The sequence below is a fragment of the Mesoplodon mirus genome (assembly GCF_964341445.2).
Source record: "Mesoplodon mirus genome assembly, chromosome: 16".
Taxonomy (NCBI): Eukaryota; Metazoa; Chordata; class Mammalia; order Artiodactyla; family Ziphiidae; genus Mesoplodon; species Mesoplodon mirus.
In genome coordinates, this window is record NC_138992.1 from 18,478,249 (window position 1) to 18,495,789 (window position 17,541).

At 44.0% G+C, this 17,541-nt stretch overlaps 1 protein-coding gene across 1 annotated transcript in view; it reads right to left on the bottom strand.

Annotated features, from left to right (window-relative positions):
* DEPTOR (DEP domain containing MTOR interacting protein) overlaps positions 1 to 17,541 on the bottom strand; it is a 209,123-nt gene that overhangs the window by 15,120 nt on the left and 176,462 nt on the right. Inside the window, exon 9 of the mRNA XM_082601043.1 lies at positions 2,794 to 2,840. Coding sequence (XP_082457169.1) covers positions 2,794 to 2,840 — 47 coding nt within the window. The remainder of the gene's footprint in view (positions 1 to 2,793; positions 2,841 to 17,541) is intronic.

The window sequence follows — 17,541 nt, forward strand, 5'->3', positions numbered from 1 at the left end:
AAAAAAAAGACTTCTTGCTCCATGTTTCAAGGTGGCTGCAATGTCAGGGAAATAAGAAAAGCTCACCTCTTGTAACTGATGGGATTGTGGGAAGAAGAAAGTGAGAATGGACCAAATGAGGAAACTAAAGTCCAAAGAGGTTATTCAGTGAGTCACTTTAAGTTCTCTTAAATCACAGAGGTCAGAGAAGAAGGATGGAGAATGCAGTGCTCAGAGTGTGTCCTGATTTCCCCTCTACAGGAGAAAGCCTAAAACCTGGAGAAGAAAGCCAATAGGAAGATTTCTACCTTCCTAATCAGTTAAGACTCTGAAAAGTGACAGCCACTTCTGGCAACCTGGTGGTTGGTGCAGTTAGTAGGCGGAGGCCTTGACTTTGAGGTTCTCCAGGCAGCTCTCAGTCCAAGGGCCCAGGAGTCCCTGAAGCTCCAAGAGACCTTGGAAGGCAGCAGAACCTGCAAACCTACCCAGTGCCCTGTGGCAGAGGATGAGGCTGCCACGGGGCAGAGCCTGACAGTGGATGGGCAATGGATAGGCAGGCCCAGAGGGCTTAGGTGGGAGATGTGGCAGAAACTCAGGTGATCTGTTGGGCCAGACAGAGCCAAAGTGAGACTAAGACAGCCAAGGAAGAACCCAGACCCTAGCCAGGCCGAGAGAAAGCAGTTTACAAACTGCAACAGCTACAGCCTGTTAAAGGCTGACGATATTGAAATGTTATCCCACTTGGGTCAAACTCTTTTATTCCATCACAAGCAAGACAGCTGTGCTCCCTCCCTTTCCTGAGGCTGCATATCAGCCTAGCTCTCCTTTGCTATTTGATTCATTAACAATCCCTGTATGTCCTTATTTCTCTAGGGACCTGATACCAAGTCCCCGTGGTACTGACTTGACCGGCATTGAACTTAAAAAAAAATCTCTCTTGGTTAATTCCCAGCAGGTACACCCCGAACATTTTCCCAAGCATTCCCAAGCTTCTGCACCCCAAAACATTTTCACTTCTCAAGGGGGCATGCCTTCCGTATCTGGCATGCTACCTGGGAAGTCAAAAGGAAGCCGTTGGTCTCCCCAGTTTTGGAAGTCTTAGCCCTGGGGAACAGCCATCCAGTCCTAGCTCACTCACCTAGGATGCATCAGGCTTTCATGCTAATAGGATTTTCATCTACCTGTCCACGCACAACCTGGACATTCTCTCACATGCTCCAATTGGCAGTAACTATGCAGTTAGGCCCTTACTCCGAGACCCTCGCCATTGCTCTGAGGAACTTCAACAGAGATAATGAGGCTCCAAGAAGAAATAGGGGTCAAGGGGTTGCCAGGAACACCCCTCATGAAACTCTCTTTCTGCCAGGCAGTGGGAGTAAAGATGGCTGCAGGTCTAAGGTTCGGCAGTATCTCCCTCCACTGGCCTGGGCAAGGATTCAAGAGAATTCGTGGAGTCTATGGAAGGACAAGAGGTTTACTGTTAGTTAATTAGTTAGCTAGATTTATGGATGGTAACTTGGCCACACCCCCAGGTCCAAATTCCATCTCTGCCACTTACTGTGTGACTTTGGAAAAGTTGCATAACCTCTCTGTCCTCAGCGGCATTCTTATTTGTAAAATGAAATTAATAACAATACCTGCATTGGAGGGTTGTTGCAAGCCTTAAATGAGACAATGAGGCATTCCATGCAAAGTATATAGTGTCTGACTCATAGGAGGATGATAAATGTTACTTATTATTATTGGCTTAATGGCTTTAGTTTGCTTAAAGAGATAAAGTTTAAATAACTCTGGAAATCAACACATTTCCATAACCAGATAGTACTGATGGATGCAAAATCATCTTTATGTTTCCTGGTATAGATTCTAAACTCTAACCTAGTAAATAACCACACCTGGATGTAATTAACATGATCCATTCTACCCTTGTCTCCAGAAACAATTATCATCATGTTCTTGGGTAAATCATCTGAGTAAGGCTGTCCTTATGAGCAAGGCTGAAGTGGCAAGTGAAAAGAACACTGAATGGCAAATTTGCAACCTTCAGAATAGGCAGCGGCGCCGCTCCACCAGCTTCGGACCCTTTCAATCAGGATTTATTAACGTGTGGGTCGAGGGGAGCATGGGGCCTGCAGAGGTGTTTTGTTGGGGCAGTGATTTTGTTCTATGTTGTTTTCAAACAACTACAGATGTGAGCTGAATGCTTTAGGAGGAGCATGCCTTCTACACTAGTGGTAGCCTCACCGTTCACTCTTGTCTTAGGCTGTGCCTCTCCACACCTGTCCATCACCCACCTGTCAGTCGGGCATTTGAGGGAGTATCTCTTGAATAAAATAAACTCTATGGGCTTCCCTGGTGGCGCAGTGGTTGAGAGTCCGCCTGCCGATGCAGGGGACACGGGTTCGTGCCCCGGTCCGGGAAGATCCCACGGATCTCCGCCCAGCGGAGCGGCTGGGCCCGTGAGCCATGGCCGCTGAGCCTGCGCGTCCGGTGCCTGTGCTCCGCAACGGGAGAGGCCACAACAGTGAGAGACCCGCGTACCGCAAAAACAAACAAACAAACAAAAAAGTCTATGGACCAGGACCTACCTGAATTTCTGTTATGGGGCTTCTCATCGCAGAAAGACCCTGCTGCATCTTCTCTCGAAAACACAGAATCCACACCCAAGTCCGAGACCCACCCTTCCCTCTCGCTCTCTTCACAGTTTACGTCCAACTCTCCACCCAGTTTGTGGGCTGGATTCTGCCGAAGGGAGGGGGCTCTGTTAATCTTTTCAATGCGTCTCACCTTTTTAATAGGAGACAAATTACTTACCTGTTTTCACGTGTTTTAAATGATGTGACTCTTGGCTCGGTCTTGTCCTAAATAAACAGCAAAACGTCAGGCAGATCCAAGCATTCAGGTACCTTCTGACTCACTGGGAAGCTGTGAGCACAAAGACAACCCCAGGCTATAGGCTGGGTGGGAGAAGCTTCCAGATTTTAGGACTCCTTTTCTTGCTTTCATGGTTTTTCATACAGAGCAGGAGCTCTCAGTGACACCGTTTTTAATTCCTGTAAAGTCAGGTCAAGTTCCTTGATACTGAACTGTTATATTCACAGAGTATTTAGACATTTTTTTCTATCTTTACACACCTATGTTCCACTATATTTTCCCAATTTAGGAATTCCACTTATTGTCTCAAAAATTGTCATTTGTTTTGTTGGGTTTTTTGGTTTGTTTTTGGCATTTCAGTCAGAAGGAGTGAACGATCCTAAAGAGAACTAGAGGAGCAGACAAGTACTGGTCTAAGTACTGTGATGACTGTCTTTTATCAACTGTCACACTTTGGTGGTGTCCCTACCACAGCTTCACAAAGCCTTGTTTCCTTCATGTGGAAATACAGTCGAGGAATATTTTTTAATCTATCACTAGCTGATAAGAGCTTTGGTTACCCTGTAGAGCCAGAGGGAAAAAGCCCTACAAGGCACATTCTATAAGGGAGACTGCTTCTCTGGCCAAGGCCACCATGTTGCACAACTCTGAGGGATACCATTCCTCAGAGTTTGTGTGAATGGGTCCCCTACAGCTGTGCACTATGCAACCATGCATTGGCCTTTATGCATTGGCCCTATAAAGCATCGTTTTACCTATTTTGTATCTGAATATATCTATATTAAATAGGTAAGGCCTGTCCTTTTCATATATCTAATTATGATCATCCCTAGAGGGTTTCTTTAACTCAGGGCTTAAGAAACAACAGTTTAATTTGTTGGGACAGACTTACTTATACAAACTAATGATTTTAGCAGTTCCTTGGTGAGGGCTAATTGGTATTCTCTGGCAGAATACCATTACCTAGTAACTGGAGTTTGAGCCATATAATTATAGAATGTTAATTGTAGAATGTAAATAATTCTCATTCTAGGGTGTGGGTTCAGTCTGTTCCCTACAAATTCAGTTGTTGTTTCATAATGTCCGAGGTACTGGGGGTTTCCTAACCATAACATCCATTATCCAAGGGGTGGCTTTTCTTTGTTTGCTAAATACTGCAGCACTCTGGATACCTGCTCAGTTCAATCACTGGGGGTCTGCACCTCTTCTGCCAGATCAATAATCTGCTCCTGCTGTATCAGTGGATGTGATTAGAGTGATTAGAGTTTGCTTCCTGTGATGAGAAGAGAGCCTAATTGTGTTAAAATAAAGCAATGTTTTGTTTTGTTTTCTCTTTAAGCAGAAACATGGACACTATGACATTTCCTGTGTAAAACCAGTAAAATAACCTCTGATTGGCTAAAATTAGGAGTTACTCTTAACTGTTTCACTTCCAACTGGATATAAGCCAGTTCTTTTTTCTTTCTTTCTTTCTTTTTTTCTTTTTTTTTTTTGGCTGCGTCGGGTCTTAGTTGCAGCACGTGGGTTCTACTTTGAGGCATGTGGGATCTTTCATTGCAGCACGGGCTCTTCGTTGTGGTGCGCAGGCTTCTCTCTAGTTGTGGGGCACGGGTTTTCTCTCTCTAGTTGTGGCGCGCGGGCTCCAGAGCGTGTGGGCTCTGTAGTTTGCGGCACTCAGGCTCTCTCGTTGAGGCACGTGAGCTCAGTAGTTGTGGCGCATGGGCCCAGTTGCCCCACAGCATGTGGGATCTTAGTTCCCCGACCAGGGATCGAAGTCGTGTCCCCTGCACCAGAAGGCAGACTCTTCACCACTGGACCACTGGGGAAGTCCCTAAGCCAGTCTTTTTGAAGTTTAAAATTGCAATCCATAGGTGAATTTGAAATCAATTTATTAGATTGTGACTAGCATTTAAAAAAAATAGAATATAATAGAGTATGATAGAATGCAATTAAATTGAAAAAACAAACATCAGCATGCATCATACATAGTGTGGGTACATTTATCAGTCAGGGTTCTCCAGAGTAACGGAACCAATAGGATATGTGTATAAAGGTAATTATTTAAAGGAATTAGCTCACCTGATCAAGGAGGCTAGTAAGTCCAAAATCTGCAGGGTGGGCCCACAGGCTGGAGACCCAAGAAGAGTCAATGTTACATTTCAAGTCCAAAAGCTGTCTGATGGCAAAATTCCTTCTTGCTCAGGGGATGGTCAGTCTTTTGTTCTATTCAGACCTTCAACTGATTGGACGAGGCCCACCCATATCATGGAGAGCAATCTGCTTTACTCAAAGTCCACTGATTTAAATGTAAATATCATCCTAAAACACCCTCACAAAAACATCCAGAATAATGCTTCAACAAATATTTGGGCACCGTGGTGACCCAGGCAAGCCGACACATTAGATTAAACATCATGGAACCTATTTGCGGGAGTCATTCATGCTGTGCACCAGATATTTTTGGTTCTTTCCCCAGGCACATGGTGGAATTGCACTGAAGTTAGGTATGGCCAAAGAAATGTGAGCAGAAATGAGGCCTGCCAGGCTGAGTGGAAGTTTTAAGTGCCATTGTGGGATTCACCATGGTCTCTTTCCCTCTGCCATTAAGACCAGTGACCTATTTACAAAACAGAAACAGACTCACAGACTTAGAAAACAAACTTATGGTTACTAAAGGGGAAGGGTAGGGGGAAGGGATAGACTGGGGGTTTGGGACTGACATGTACACACTGCTATATTTAAAACAGATGACCAACAAGGTCCTACTGTATAGCACAGGGAACTCTGCTCAATATTCTGTAATAACCTGAATGGGAAAAGAATTTGAAAAAGAATAGAAAAATGAAAAGGAAAAAGGAAAAGAATAGATATATGTGTATGTATACTGAATCACTTTGCTGTACACCTGAAACTAATACAACATTGTTAATCAACTATAGTCCAATATAAAATAAAAATTAAAAAATAAAATAAAATAAAAAGGAAAAAAATTAAAAACTGGTGACCTTTGACATGGAGGCTGCTCCATCAGCCTGAGTCCTGGAAGGACAAGGTGGAGCTGTGTCCCCAACCACCTTGTGAGACAGAACAAAACGCTGGCTGCTTTGAGATTTGGAGATTGTGTATTACTGCAGCAAAATGTGGTGGATCTGGCAGTTTCAGTATGCTCTGTAAAACTTATATTTCAATTGTGTGTGTGTGTGTATGCTGAGTCATGATGCAAAATGAATCTCTTACTGTACATTATAATCAAGAAGTTTGCTAGCCAATGACACAGATTGCAGTTTTACCTTATATCATCTCTGGGTAAAAACATTAGCACTGGAAGGACCCTGAAAAATCATCTAGTTCCATGCTCTCATTTTAGAGATGAGAATTCAGAGGCCGAAAGAGGTCAAGTCATTTATCTGAGGTCAAAAGGTGAGCAAGGACTAGGACTCAAGCACATGTTAGACTTCAAGCCGGTGCTTTACCACAAAACCCTGCTTTGGGGCTGATCTTGCGAAAGTGCTTTGAAAACTACAAAACCTCATAAAAATGTCAAGTAATGAAATTACCACAAGAACTAGTCAAGTAAGTTGGTAAAAGGCCTAGGCTTTGTCAAACCTGGTTTCAAATGCCGGCTCTGCCACTTATGAGCTATATAACCTTGGGGACATCATTTAATCTCTTTGAACCTCTGTTTCCTTATGTGTAAAATGACAATAATATTATGTATGTCCTATTTTCATGATGAGTAAATGAGATAATAAATGCAAAGGTCCTAGCACAATGCACATCTCATAGTAAGTGCTAATAAGTTATTGATATCTGTAGTAAATATAATGCCAAAGAATTTGGTTTGGAATAACCACGACAAAAAAAGCGATTCCTGGCCTTGGAAAGAGCCAGGGTTTAGTACAGAACAAGGTTTCTCAACTGTAGCACTATTAAAATTTGGAGTCAGATGATTCTTTGTTGTGAGGGCTGTCCTGTGCACTGTAGGGTGTCTAGCAGCATCCAGGGATGCTACCCACTAGATGCTCCAAGTATGTTTCCAGGCATTGATGAATGTCCCCTGGGGGCAAAATCAATCCCAGTTGAGAACCACTGTTGTAGAAACTGTGCTTAGAGTTTTTCAATGAATTCTTCCTATTAAACAACAAAAACATAAAAGAAGGTTAAACACTTTGAGAGAAAGGAGTCTGAGCTTCCCTATTCTTATATTTTATTGATGTTACCTACTTAATGTCTATGTGACCTATTGGAATAAATGCTCCATGAAGGCGCTATGTCTGTCTTGTGTCCCGCTGTGTCTCTAGGGTGCATGTCACCCAGCACATAGCAGATGCACAAAAAAGGATATATGTATATGTATAATTGATTCACTTTGCTATAAAGCAGAAACTAACACACCATTGTAAAGCAATTATACTCCAATAGAGATGTTAAGAAAAAAAAAGTATCACTGAATCAATGAATGAAAGTAATTTTTTTCTGCAGTCCTTATCTAGTAACTAACAGGCACAAGGTTCCTGCAGGATCAATAGGGTGGACTAGGTTTGTGGAAAGTATCCATTTTCTTCACCCCAACTCTAAAATATAAAGGTTCCTGAAGAGAACCTATTCTTAACCAAACAGTTAAGGTCTTCACCAGAGCACAGGTCCTCAGATAGCGGTATGAAAAGGGCAAAACAGGGTTCCAGTTTTTAGGGTGAGCCACCAGGACCCAAGAATCAGCATGAGGAACCCCTTTAGGTCAAACTGATAGAAAAGCAAGATCCAGAGTGGCTTCAAAAGTCCCCGGGGCAGGTAAGGACTGGTCTGACGTCAGAGCTGGGGTGTGGAGAGGGCTGATTTGTAGACAGGTAGAAAGAGGATGCAAAGTCACAGTAGATCTGACTCTGGCCCCCTCCTACTGTTTGAGGTTGTGGACTGCTCCCCAGGAACAGAGCTGCCTAGAAAATGATGTTTTTGTGTTCTCGGTCACTCTGCCCTTGTTATTTCTCACATGTGGTGGTTGAGTGAACCTGAAAAAAAGCGTGCACCCACTCTTCTGCTCTAAAACCGTGCTACCCACTTAATGATCTCGTGACTCTGCCTGGATATACAAGTCTAACAATAACCATTCTGTTTCATTCTAACCTCTGTTTGGATGCCATCCGGGAACCACAGCCTTTTCTAACTATTCTGGCAATCGTGAATAACATTTCTTATGTATTCAGAGTCTTATCAGTTGAGTGGACTCCTGTGATTCTTGCTGGCACCCACCCAAAGCCACTACTTTGGCTTCCCTGCATCCCCACAGCTGGACCCCATCTGTGTCCATGGCTTCCTGGACGCCACCTCAATTTACATTTCTCCACATGAGTCTATGGCTTTGCTCCTGTGGATGAATCTCATTTCTACTTCCCTTTTCCAGCAACTTTGAAGCCCGTGTTTATCATGTCCTGCATATTTTCCTGCATGCTTTGTCCTTGGACAAAATACCATTCCTCTTTCCCTATATATCAGAGATGATCTCTGTAGGGTTTACCAACAGCCAACAGTAAAGAAAGAATTGTCTTGATAACCCAACAGAAAATGGGCAAAGACTTGAACGTTCTCAAAGGAGAATATCCAAATGGCCAAGAAACATATGAAAATGTGCTCAGCTTCACTGGCCTCCAGAGAAATGCAAATTAAAACCACAATATACTCACCACCCCAATGGCTCAGGATGGAAAACACCAAGTATTGGTTTTAATGTTCATGGTCTGCAAGTGGCAGTATAACTTGGTACAGCCACTTTGGAAAACTGTTTGGTAATATCTACTAAAACTAAGTATTTTAAATTCCCTACAGCACTGAGCATTCATGCCCTGCCAAAGACCTATTCTAGAATGTTCTTTGCAGTGCTGTTCATAACTGCCTCAAACTGGCACTACCCAAGTGCCCATCAGCCACAGAGTAGAAAAATAAATGGCATTATCTTGTCACAGTGGAAGACTATATAGCAACAGGAATGAATTATGTAGAACCTCATGCAACACCATGAGTGAATCTCACAACATGTTGAGCAATAGAAACCTGACACAAAAAGAGTATACACTATATGACACCATTTCAATAGAGCCCTAAAAGAGACAAATCTATGCTATTGGAAGTGATAATAATGGTGACCCTTAGTGATGGGAAGAGAGCATGTGGGATGTCTCTCTCTTTTTTTTTTTAACTTTTTTTAATTGAAGTATAGTTGATTTACAAGGTTGTGTTAATTTCTGCTGTACAGCAAAGAGACTCAGTTATACGTATATACATTCTTTTTAAAATACTTTTCCACTATGGTTTATCCCAGGACATTGAATATAGTTCCCTGTGCTATATAGTAGAACCTGTTTGTCCACCCAGGATGTTTCTTGATTTGGGTGCCAGTTATACAAGTGTGCTCATTTTGTAAAAATTCATCAAGTTGTACAGTTATGGTCAATGCACTTGTCTGTATCTGTGTTTTACGTTATCAGGGGTCAGGTTATCTGGAAACAAACTCCAAGATGGAAAGTTTGTTGGCTAGGAGCTCTCAGGAACAATATCTGTGAGAGTCAAGACTTGACTGAGCAGGGAGAGCCGGTGACTGGGAAAGCCATCCTTGGCCAGTCCCACAGGGAGTTCTGGAATTAGGATGGTCCTTCAGAGACATCAAATTGGGAGTGCAAGAGTCAGGCCTTTATACACTCAAACTAACCACATATTCTCTTTTGAGAAGTGTCCCTTCAAGTCTTTGGGAATTTTCTGTTCAGTAAGTCAGTCCTTTCTTTTTTTGTTTTTCTTTTGCCGCACCCTGTGGCATGTGGGATCTTAGCTCCCTGACTAAGGATCAAACCCGTGCCCCCTGCAGTGGAAGCAGAGTCTTAATCACTGGACCACCAGGGAAGTCCCATCAGTCCTTTCTTTAAAGATATGGACTGTCTCTGGGCTTCCCTGGTGGCGCAGTGGTTGCGAGTCCGCCTGCCGATGCAGGGGACGTGGGTTCGTGCTCCAGTCCGGGAGGATCCCACATGATGCGGAGCAGCTGGGCCCGTGAGCCATGGCCGCTGGGCCTGCGCATCTGGAGCCTGTGCTCTGCAACGGGAGAGGCCACAGTGGTGAGAGGCCCGCGTGCCGCAAGAAAAAAAAAACATATGGACTGTCTCCAAGGAAAGGGCCATGACCTTGGATGAGGCAGCTCTCTCTCTCTCTCTCTTTTTTTTTTTTCTTGCCCTTTAAAATTTTTGTCTTTGGTGAGAACATTTAAGCTCTGCTCTCTTAGCAAATTTCGACTATACAATACAGTGTTATTAATTATAGTTACCAGGTTATACATGAGATCCTCAGACCTTATTCATTTATTTTTTTTTTTTTGGCCACGCCTCGGCATGTGGGATCTTAGTTCCCTGACCAGGGATCGAATCCCCACCCCCTGCAGTGGAAGCACAGAGTCTTAACCACTGGACCGCCAGGGCAGTCCCAGACCTTATTCATCTTATAACTGAAAGCTTGTACTGTTGTACCAACCTCTTAATATTTTCCCATCCCCAACCCCTGGTAACCACTTTTCTACTCATACTGTCTAGCTGGACCAGAAAGGGGCTCAGCTGAGGGTTACTGGCCACCTGCACTCCCGGAAGCTGGGCGACTGAGGGCCTCAGTCTGGAAGGGGTCTGCAGCAACCCCTCCATATTTGAATTAAAAATTGAAAAAGAAATAGTCTGTCTTGAACAGTGAATAAAGAGAGATGAAACATTTGAAAAAAACAAATGAACAAAATGGGACCACCAGTATGTACACTGACCGTCGACCAGCACTGAAATGATTATAACAACTATCAATTTGTTTCATTACCCTGAACTCTGGAACAAGCTGAGCTATGACATATTTCATTAGCTACTTCTCCTGAACCAGATGTCCATGCTTGTTTGTTTATTCACATACTGTTTAGTTCCAAGAATTTCCTGTGACTGACCCAGATACTTTAAGCTCAGCAGGAGAGAATTCACCTATTAATAGCCCATGTGGAATCTCCCATTTAGAATGTGGAGTCCCAACAAGTGTGTCCAGCTTCCAGCGTTTTCAGCCTTACTGACTGGTTCCAAAGGGCAGGGCTTACTGGCAACCTTCCTGCTGTTCAGCACTGTGGCAAGGGTAGCACCATCCACTCCAACGGGGCTTGGGCTGAGCCCTTGGTTATTTATTAGAGTTCAGGCTGCAGTTTTCTGGAAGGCACAGGGGGACCTTGGGGTGAAGCGCTCTCTCCAGTAAACACTGCGTTCCTCACTGTGGTGAGGGATCCATTGCGAAATAGTGTCCCATTGGGCCTCGCTCTCCACCCAGCCGCTGTGCCGAGTGCCTTCTTTGGGTGGGAGCCCACAGTCACCCAGGCAGCCTTTCACACACTTATCCACTCCTTTTTTTTTCCCCAGGGAAGGGCTGGGCAGGGAGAAAGCAGACTGCTGCTGAGTTTTAGCCACCATGCGATCCTCTGCAAAGTGGAGAGGACCATCCCAGGGTGGCAGAAGGTAGCGTCTCTGTTCCAAGTTTTATCACAAACAGTGGTGCTTTCCAACAACAAGCTGAAACAGGAGCCAGTGGCGGTAGATTTGGGAGCTTAGCCAAGCGGCGATGGAAGGGAAGTCTGCCTCTAGCGTCCTCTTTCTGAACCCTTTTCTAGGGAGTCCTCGCCTGTCTTTCTGTTCCCAGCTCCCCCTTTAAACTCAGGGTGCCCACTGCCCTTATGGTTCTGCCAAAGCCTTTTGGGGGGTAAGTTCACTTCATTTGAGAGGTTCTAGAGGCTCATAGGAACACCAAGCCCTGAGGCCTTCCATATCTCTAATGGACTGTTATATACTAGACTCCAAAGGGATAGAGCAATCCACTTTGTGAAAGTGGATTGTAAAGAGTTTCCTGGGTAAATGGGTTAATGGTTGCTCCAGCATTCGGACAGCTGTTCGTATAATGTGTATTTTATCCAATAGCTGTGTTTTACGTTCCCATACTGCCAGTGGATTTGACAGCAGGCGCTCTGTAAGAGTCTGTCATAGTGGATATATATGGTTTTGTCTCTCAGAAGAACTCTTCTCTTTGGGGAAATGCTGCTTTAAACTACTGGGCCTATTGATTAATGGTACTCCTATGTCATCAACACAAGAAGGGCATATGGTCCAAGGTGAACCAATGGTAGGAATGTATCCTTTTTTTTTTTTCTAAATTTTTTAAATTTATTTATTTATCTTTGCTGTGTTGGGTCTTCATTTCTGTGCGAGGGCTTTCTGTAGTTGCGGTGAGCAGGGGCCACTCTTCATCGCAGTGCGTGGACCTCTCACTATCACGGCCTCTCTTGTTGCGGAGCACAGGCTCCAGATGCGCAGGCTCAGTAGTCGTGGCTCACAGGCCCAGTTGCTCCGCATGTGGGATCCTCCCAGACCAGGGCTCCAACCCATGTCCCCTGCATTGGCAGGCAGATTCTCAACCACTGTGCCACCAGGGAAGCCCAGGAATGTATCCTTTTGTTCACAAAGATTGGTCCAGGGGTTATCAGGTGACACAGGCCAGGCTGCTTGAAATTCTGGGGCAGGTTATTTTATACTGGAGCAGATGGAAAAGCATCTTTTCTCCTCTGACTGGTAATCTGTAAGAATTTGAGGCTGGACCTTCTGGCAGTGTGCCCCCTGCTACAAACACTTATGCAAATAGAGCCCACACAAGAGAAGTAGAAAGTAGAGAAAAATAACTGTTACACAAAGAGAGAGATCCCTGGCAGCCTTTTAGGTTTTTTTATTCTATTTCCTTACATGAAGATTCATTCCAGTTTGCCTAAGGCACGCCCAGTTTACATCTGTTATCCCAGCTTAATCATTAACATCTCCCTCTTTCGTTCTCAGAAGTGTTCCAGGTGGGTGATAAATTATATAATCACTGCTCCTATCACAATGTGGTTAATAAAGCAATAAAGTCCTTTTCCCCCTTAAGCTAGTTCAAGCTGGTTTTCTGTCATTTGCAAACAAAAAACATCCTAACTGACCTACCATTCATTTCTAAATTAATCAGGAAATCTGATTTGCTAAACTCCTAAACTTGATTGTTTCTACTTACTTGAACTCTTTGGCAGATACCTGATTCTATATCTGGTTCTTGGTCTCCACCTGTTCTGTGGAATTGACACCCTGTGCTCTTCCAAGCTTACCCAACCACCTTGTCCTGACTCTGAGTGCCTTTACTCCACACTTCACCAAAGGTCAGCATAGCCCACAGATTTCATCAGAAGGCTCTGGGACCAGGCTTAGAGAAGAAAAGAACCAGGGTAGGTTTGAGGGACCACCTGGGTTCATAAAATTCAACTGTGTTTCCCATTCATGTGTTATTCTGCTCAAAGTTCAAAGTCCTGGAAGAGAGTGTTGATTTAATTTGGGTTTGGGGCCCATTCTTTCACTAGGAGAAACTAGGGCACCATGATAGACATCTTATCATAACTGTACAAACTGAGGGAGAGGCAATTCACCTCCAGGATATAGGTGTTGTTAGCAAAAAAAAAAGGGAATGAGTGCCAGGAGACCAAAAGCATATTCAACAATGTGTATTTAATAATGCTATTGGGTAGTTTTGCCAGCTATTAGTATGTCTATACCAGTGAGAGCTAAGTGAGCTCTTAAAATACAGGTGCCTGGTGCTCAGAAAAATTGGAGATGAGGTGGTTAATCTTTCTGGAAAAACCATGAACCCCAAATCTGACTATCCTAAGTGATAATGGAGCTAGTCTTCATATACTGTGCATTTCTGTAATCCATGATCATGACACAGAAATGCTAGCTGGCATTTGTAGGGATTTTTGGAGGGTTCCTGCTGTTCTCATTCTCTTGCCTCAAATCCTGTCCAACAGGGCCTCCCTGGTGGCACAGTGGTTGAGAGTCCGCCTGCCGATGCAGGGGATACGGGTTCGTGCCCCGGTCCGGAGGATCCCATATGCCGCGGAGCGGCTGGGCCCGTGAGCCATGGCCGCTGAGCCTGCGCATCCGGAGCCTGCGCATCCGGAGCCTGTGCTCCGCAACGGGAGAGGCCACAACAGTGAGAGGCCCGCATACCGCAAAAAAAAAAAAAAAAAAAAAATCCTGTCCAACAGGGCTGTCCCCTTGGCCAGCATTACATGAAATTCAGTCTCCAGGTTGAGCCCCTCTTCCTGATTCTGTCCCTCTACACTCAGTCCTGTTACCCTCTTTTGTCTTCTGGCCTTGTAGTACATTTCCCTTCTTATGGCACATCTCACCATTCTGAACTTTCAGCACTGCCTCTTTAGCTTTGCATTTTGGTTCTCTCTTTCTCCACTGTTCTTGACCTATTAAAGCCCTGGGCTAACACATCATTTGATCTAGTTTGGCCTCTGAGACCTTGTACTTTATCACTGACTCTTGCAGGAGGCACCTTGACTGGTTCATCCCCAACTGATGTAGGATGGAGTAAGGAAAAATACCGGTCCTAGAGTCAGACACACCTGATTCAAGTCTCAGTTCTGCCATTATTATCATTATGCAAACCTGGAATCTAACCTCCCAGCAGAATGATGCTCTATAGCTTTCCTAAAACTCCACATACAATTTTGCAGATTTGTTTCATGTGTGAATATTTACTTCTGCCTTACTTGGTTATGAACTGTTTTCAAATAACTAATTTAGAGAAAAATTGTTTCCCTTCTCTTCCACATCATTGTATTAGTCAGAGTAAGATGATCTATGCTACAATAATGAATAAGCCCTCGAATCTCAGTGGCTTAAACAAAGTTTGTATTCTCTCACATCATAACCTGATGTGAATCTGAATGCTGTTCTCCGTAGATGACTCAGGGATCCAGGCTCTTTCCATCATGTGGCTCCTGTATTGCAGAATCCTTCTCTTCTAGCTCCATATAAGGGGCAGAGAAGACACATAAGATTTCACAGGATATTCTATAGCCAGCCTTGGAAGTGGCATCCATAACTTCTACCCACATACCATAGGCCAGAACTGAGTTACCCTGTCCCTCCCAGATGCAAGGCAGGCTGGATAATATAGACTTTCTATGTGCCCAGGAAGAGGAAGCAGGGTTGGTGTCAAGCGCCTAGTTAGCCTACCACAATCACATTTCCCAGCTGGTATGTATTGAAAATAAAACCACATGATGTTATCATATAATTATTATAGTAAGTATAATGATATTAAGCCAAGCATATAATATATGCCAAGCATATAATAAGTTCTTTATATGAATTTTTTAAATTAATTAATTTATATATATATATTTTATTTTTGGCTGCATTGGGTCTTCATTGCTGTGTGCAGGCTTTCTCTTGTGGCGAGCCGGGGCTACTCTTCATTGCAGTGCATGGGCTTCTCATTGCGGTGGTTTCTCTTGCTGCAGAGCATGGGCTCTAGATGCATGGGCTTCAGTAGTTGTGGCACACGGGCCCAGTAGTTGTGGCTCACAGGCTCTAGAGTGCAGGCTCAGTAGTTGTGGTGCACGGGCTTAGTTGCTCCACAGCATGTGGGATCCTCCTGGACCAGGGCTGGAACCCGTGTCCCCTGCATGGGCAGGCGGATTCTTAACCACTGCGCCACCAGGGAAGTCCCTACATGAATTATTTAATTCTCACAACAACCTCATGAGTGTTACAAGGATTAAACAAGATAAATGTTGTGGAAATGCCTGGTGCCAGGAATTATTCATCTCATTTGTTGGTGCATTTCACATTCCACAGGGCAACTGCCCAAGTTAGGATATTAAAATAGACCCTAGTACTGTCTTTAATGTCTATGTTTGGAAATGAATCATTTTGTTATGGAGCTCCATGATAGGGATGTGAGGTATACCAAAAGGAGTCTGCTCAGGTCTTTAGTGATAAGACATAACAACCGTATAAATAGAATTAATACGAAGCAGACAGTTACAGGGAATAAGGATGAGTCTGCTTGAATTCTGTGATTTAATTTAACTGGGGTTGATTTGCAAAGACATGACCTTGGTTCTATGTCTTGTTTGTCATCCAGAATGGACCCACCAATAGACATAGCCTCTCCACATAGATTCTCCAGGGCTTCTACTATTACGTAGTTTTGCACCCAGACTCATGTTTATGCTTGCCCCATCCCAGCCACCATCCCACAGATAGACTTCAGCATTCAGTAACTGCTGGAAGAGCCTGCTAGAGGCTGATAAGGAGAAATAACAGATTTTATGTCAAAATGGGGAAGGAAAGATTAAGAGAGAGAGAAAGTCAGTTGGTGGTCAAGGAAACAGAAGGCAAGGAGGAGCGAAAGGAAATAGCCTTGCACCCAACTCACAATCAGCATAACTTTTTTAAAAAGGAAGCTTTCCTTGAAATTAGTCTAGAGTCTGGACACTAACCGTAAAGAAACTTTTCACCAAGAAAGAAGAGTACTGAATGAGAAGCTGTGCACGCACTATTTTTATTTTTTTGCAGTAGGATTCCCTTTGGGGTGGCAGGGGTTAGACTCCAGCAGGCAAATGAGAGGCAGTCTCTGTTCCTACAGGGGAAGGTCTCGGCCCTTACAGAACCCTACAATTGTCTGGCCCCGTCAGACTCGCCTGACACAGCAATGCTTGCTTTGTTTCTGGACTTGCTCTTTTTCATATGAAGAGGTTGACATCATCCAAAGGCATCTGCCATATAGTTGATGCAAACAGAAGCCATTTCCAAGGAGTAAGAAGAGGGTACTTCAGCCCTTGGCTGGGCGGGTGTGTGTGCATTCTGCTCTTGCTTCACAGGGCTGGGAGCTGAATTCAGGAAGCCCCCTAACAATTACGTGCATTGTGTTAAAAAACCATAAATACACATCACCATTGAGTTTTTCTCATTCTAGGCACTAATGATCTTGGATTATTAACAGTCCCTTTCTCCACTGAGAAAATCTGTCATAGTCAGTAACTTAGCTAGGATGTTGAGGTAGTCTTCCAGAATCAGATGACATGTTCCTATTTCTAAGTGAAAACTTCAACACACTCTTCTTGACTTCTAATTCATGTAAGAAAAGCACAACAGATCCAAGAATGAAGAATTTGTCAGAAACGAAAAGATAGCACAACTCTCACAACCTGCATTAAGATGAAAGTTTCATTTCCTTCACATCTGTGTGTGTGTGTGTGTGTGTGTGCACATTCGTGCGTGAGTGATAAGTCTAGCTATATCACAAAGCCCTGGCCTTATAACCTAGTTGTTCTCATGACGGAGGTTGTAGGGGAGGGAGAAGATCAAAAGTAAAGGTGGGGCTTCCCTGGTGGTGCAGTGGTTGAGAGTCCGCCTGCCGATCCAGGGGACGCGGGTTCATGCCCTAGTCTGGGAAGATCCCCCACATGCAGTGGAGTGGCTGGGCCCGTGAGCCATAGCCGCTGGGCCTGCGCGTCCGGAGCCTGTGCTCCGCAACGGGAGAGGCCACAACAGTGAGAGGCCCGCGTACCGCAAAAAAACAAAAACAAAAACAAAAACAAAAGTAAAGGTGGAGTTGATAAAACATGGTGACATGCATTAAAAAATGGTTACTCGGGACAATGTGCAGAAAGTAAATAAAACACTTAGTAATGCGCATAAAATACTTAACATGGGCATGGCACTGAGTGGACATTCAATAACTGTCACTATTATCATTTTTAAATTAATTAATTAATTAATTTTTGGCTGCGTTGGGTCTTCATTGCTGTGCGTGGGCTTT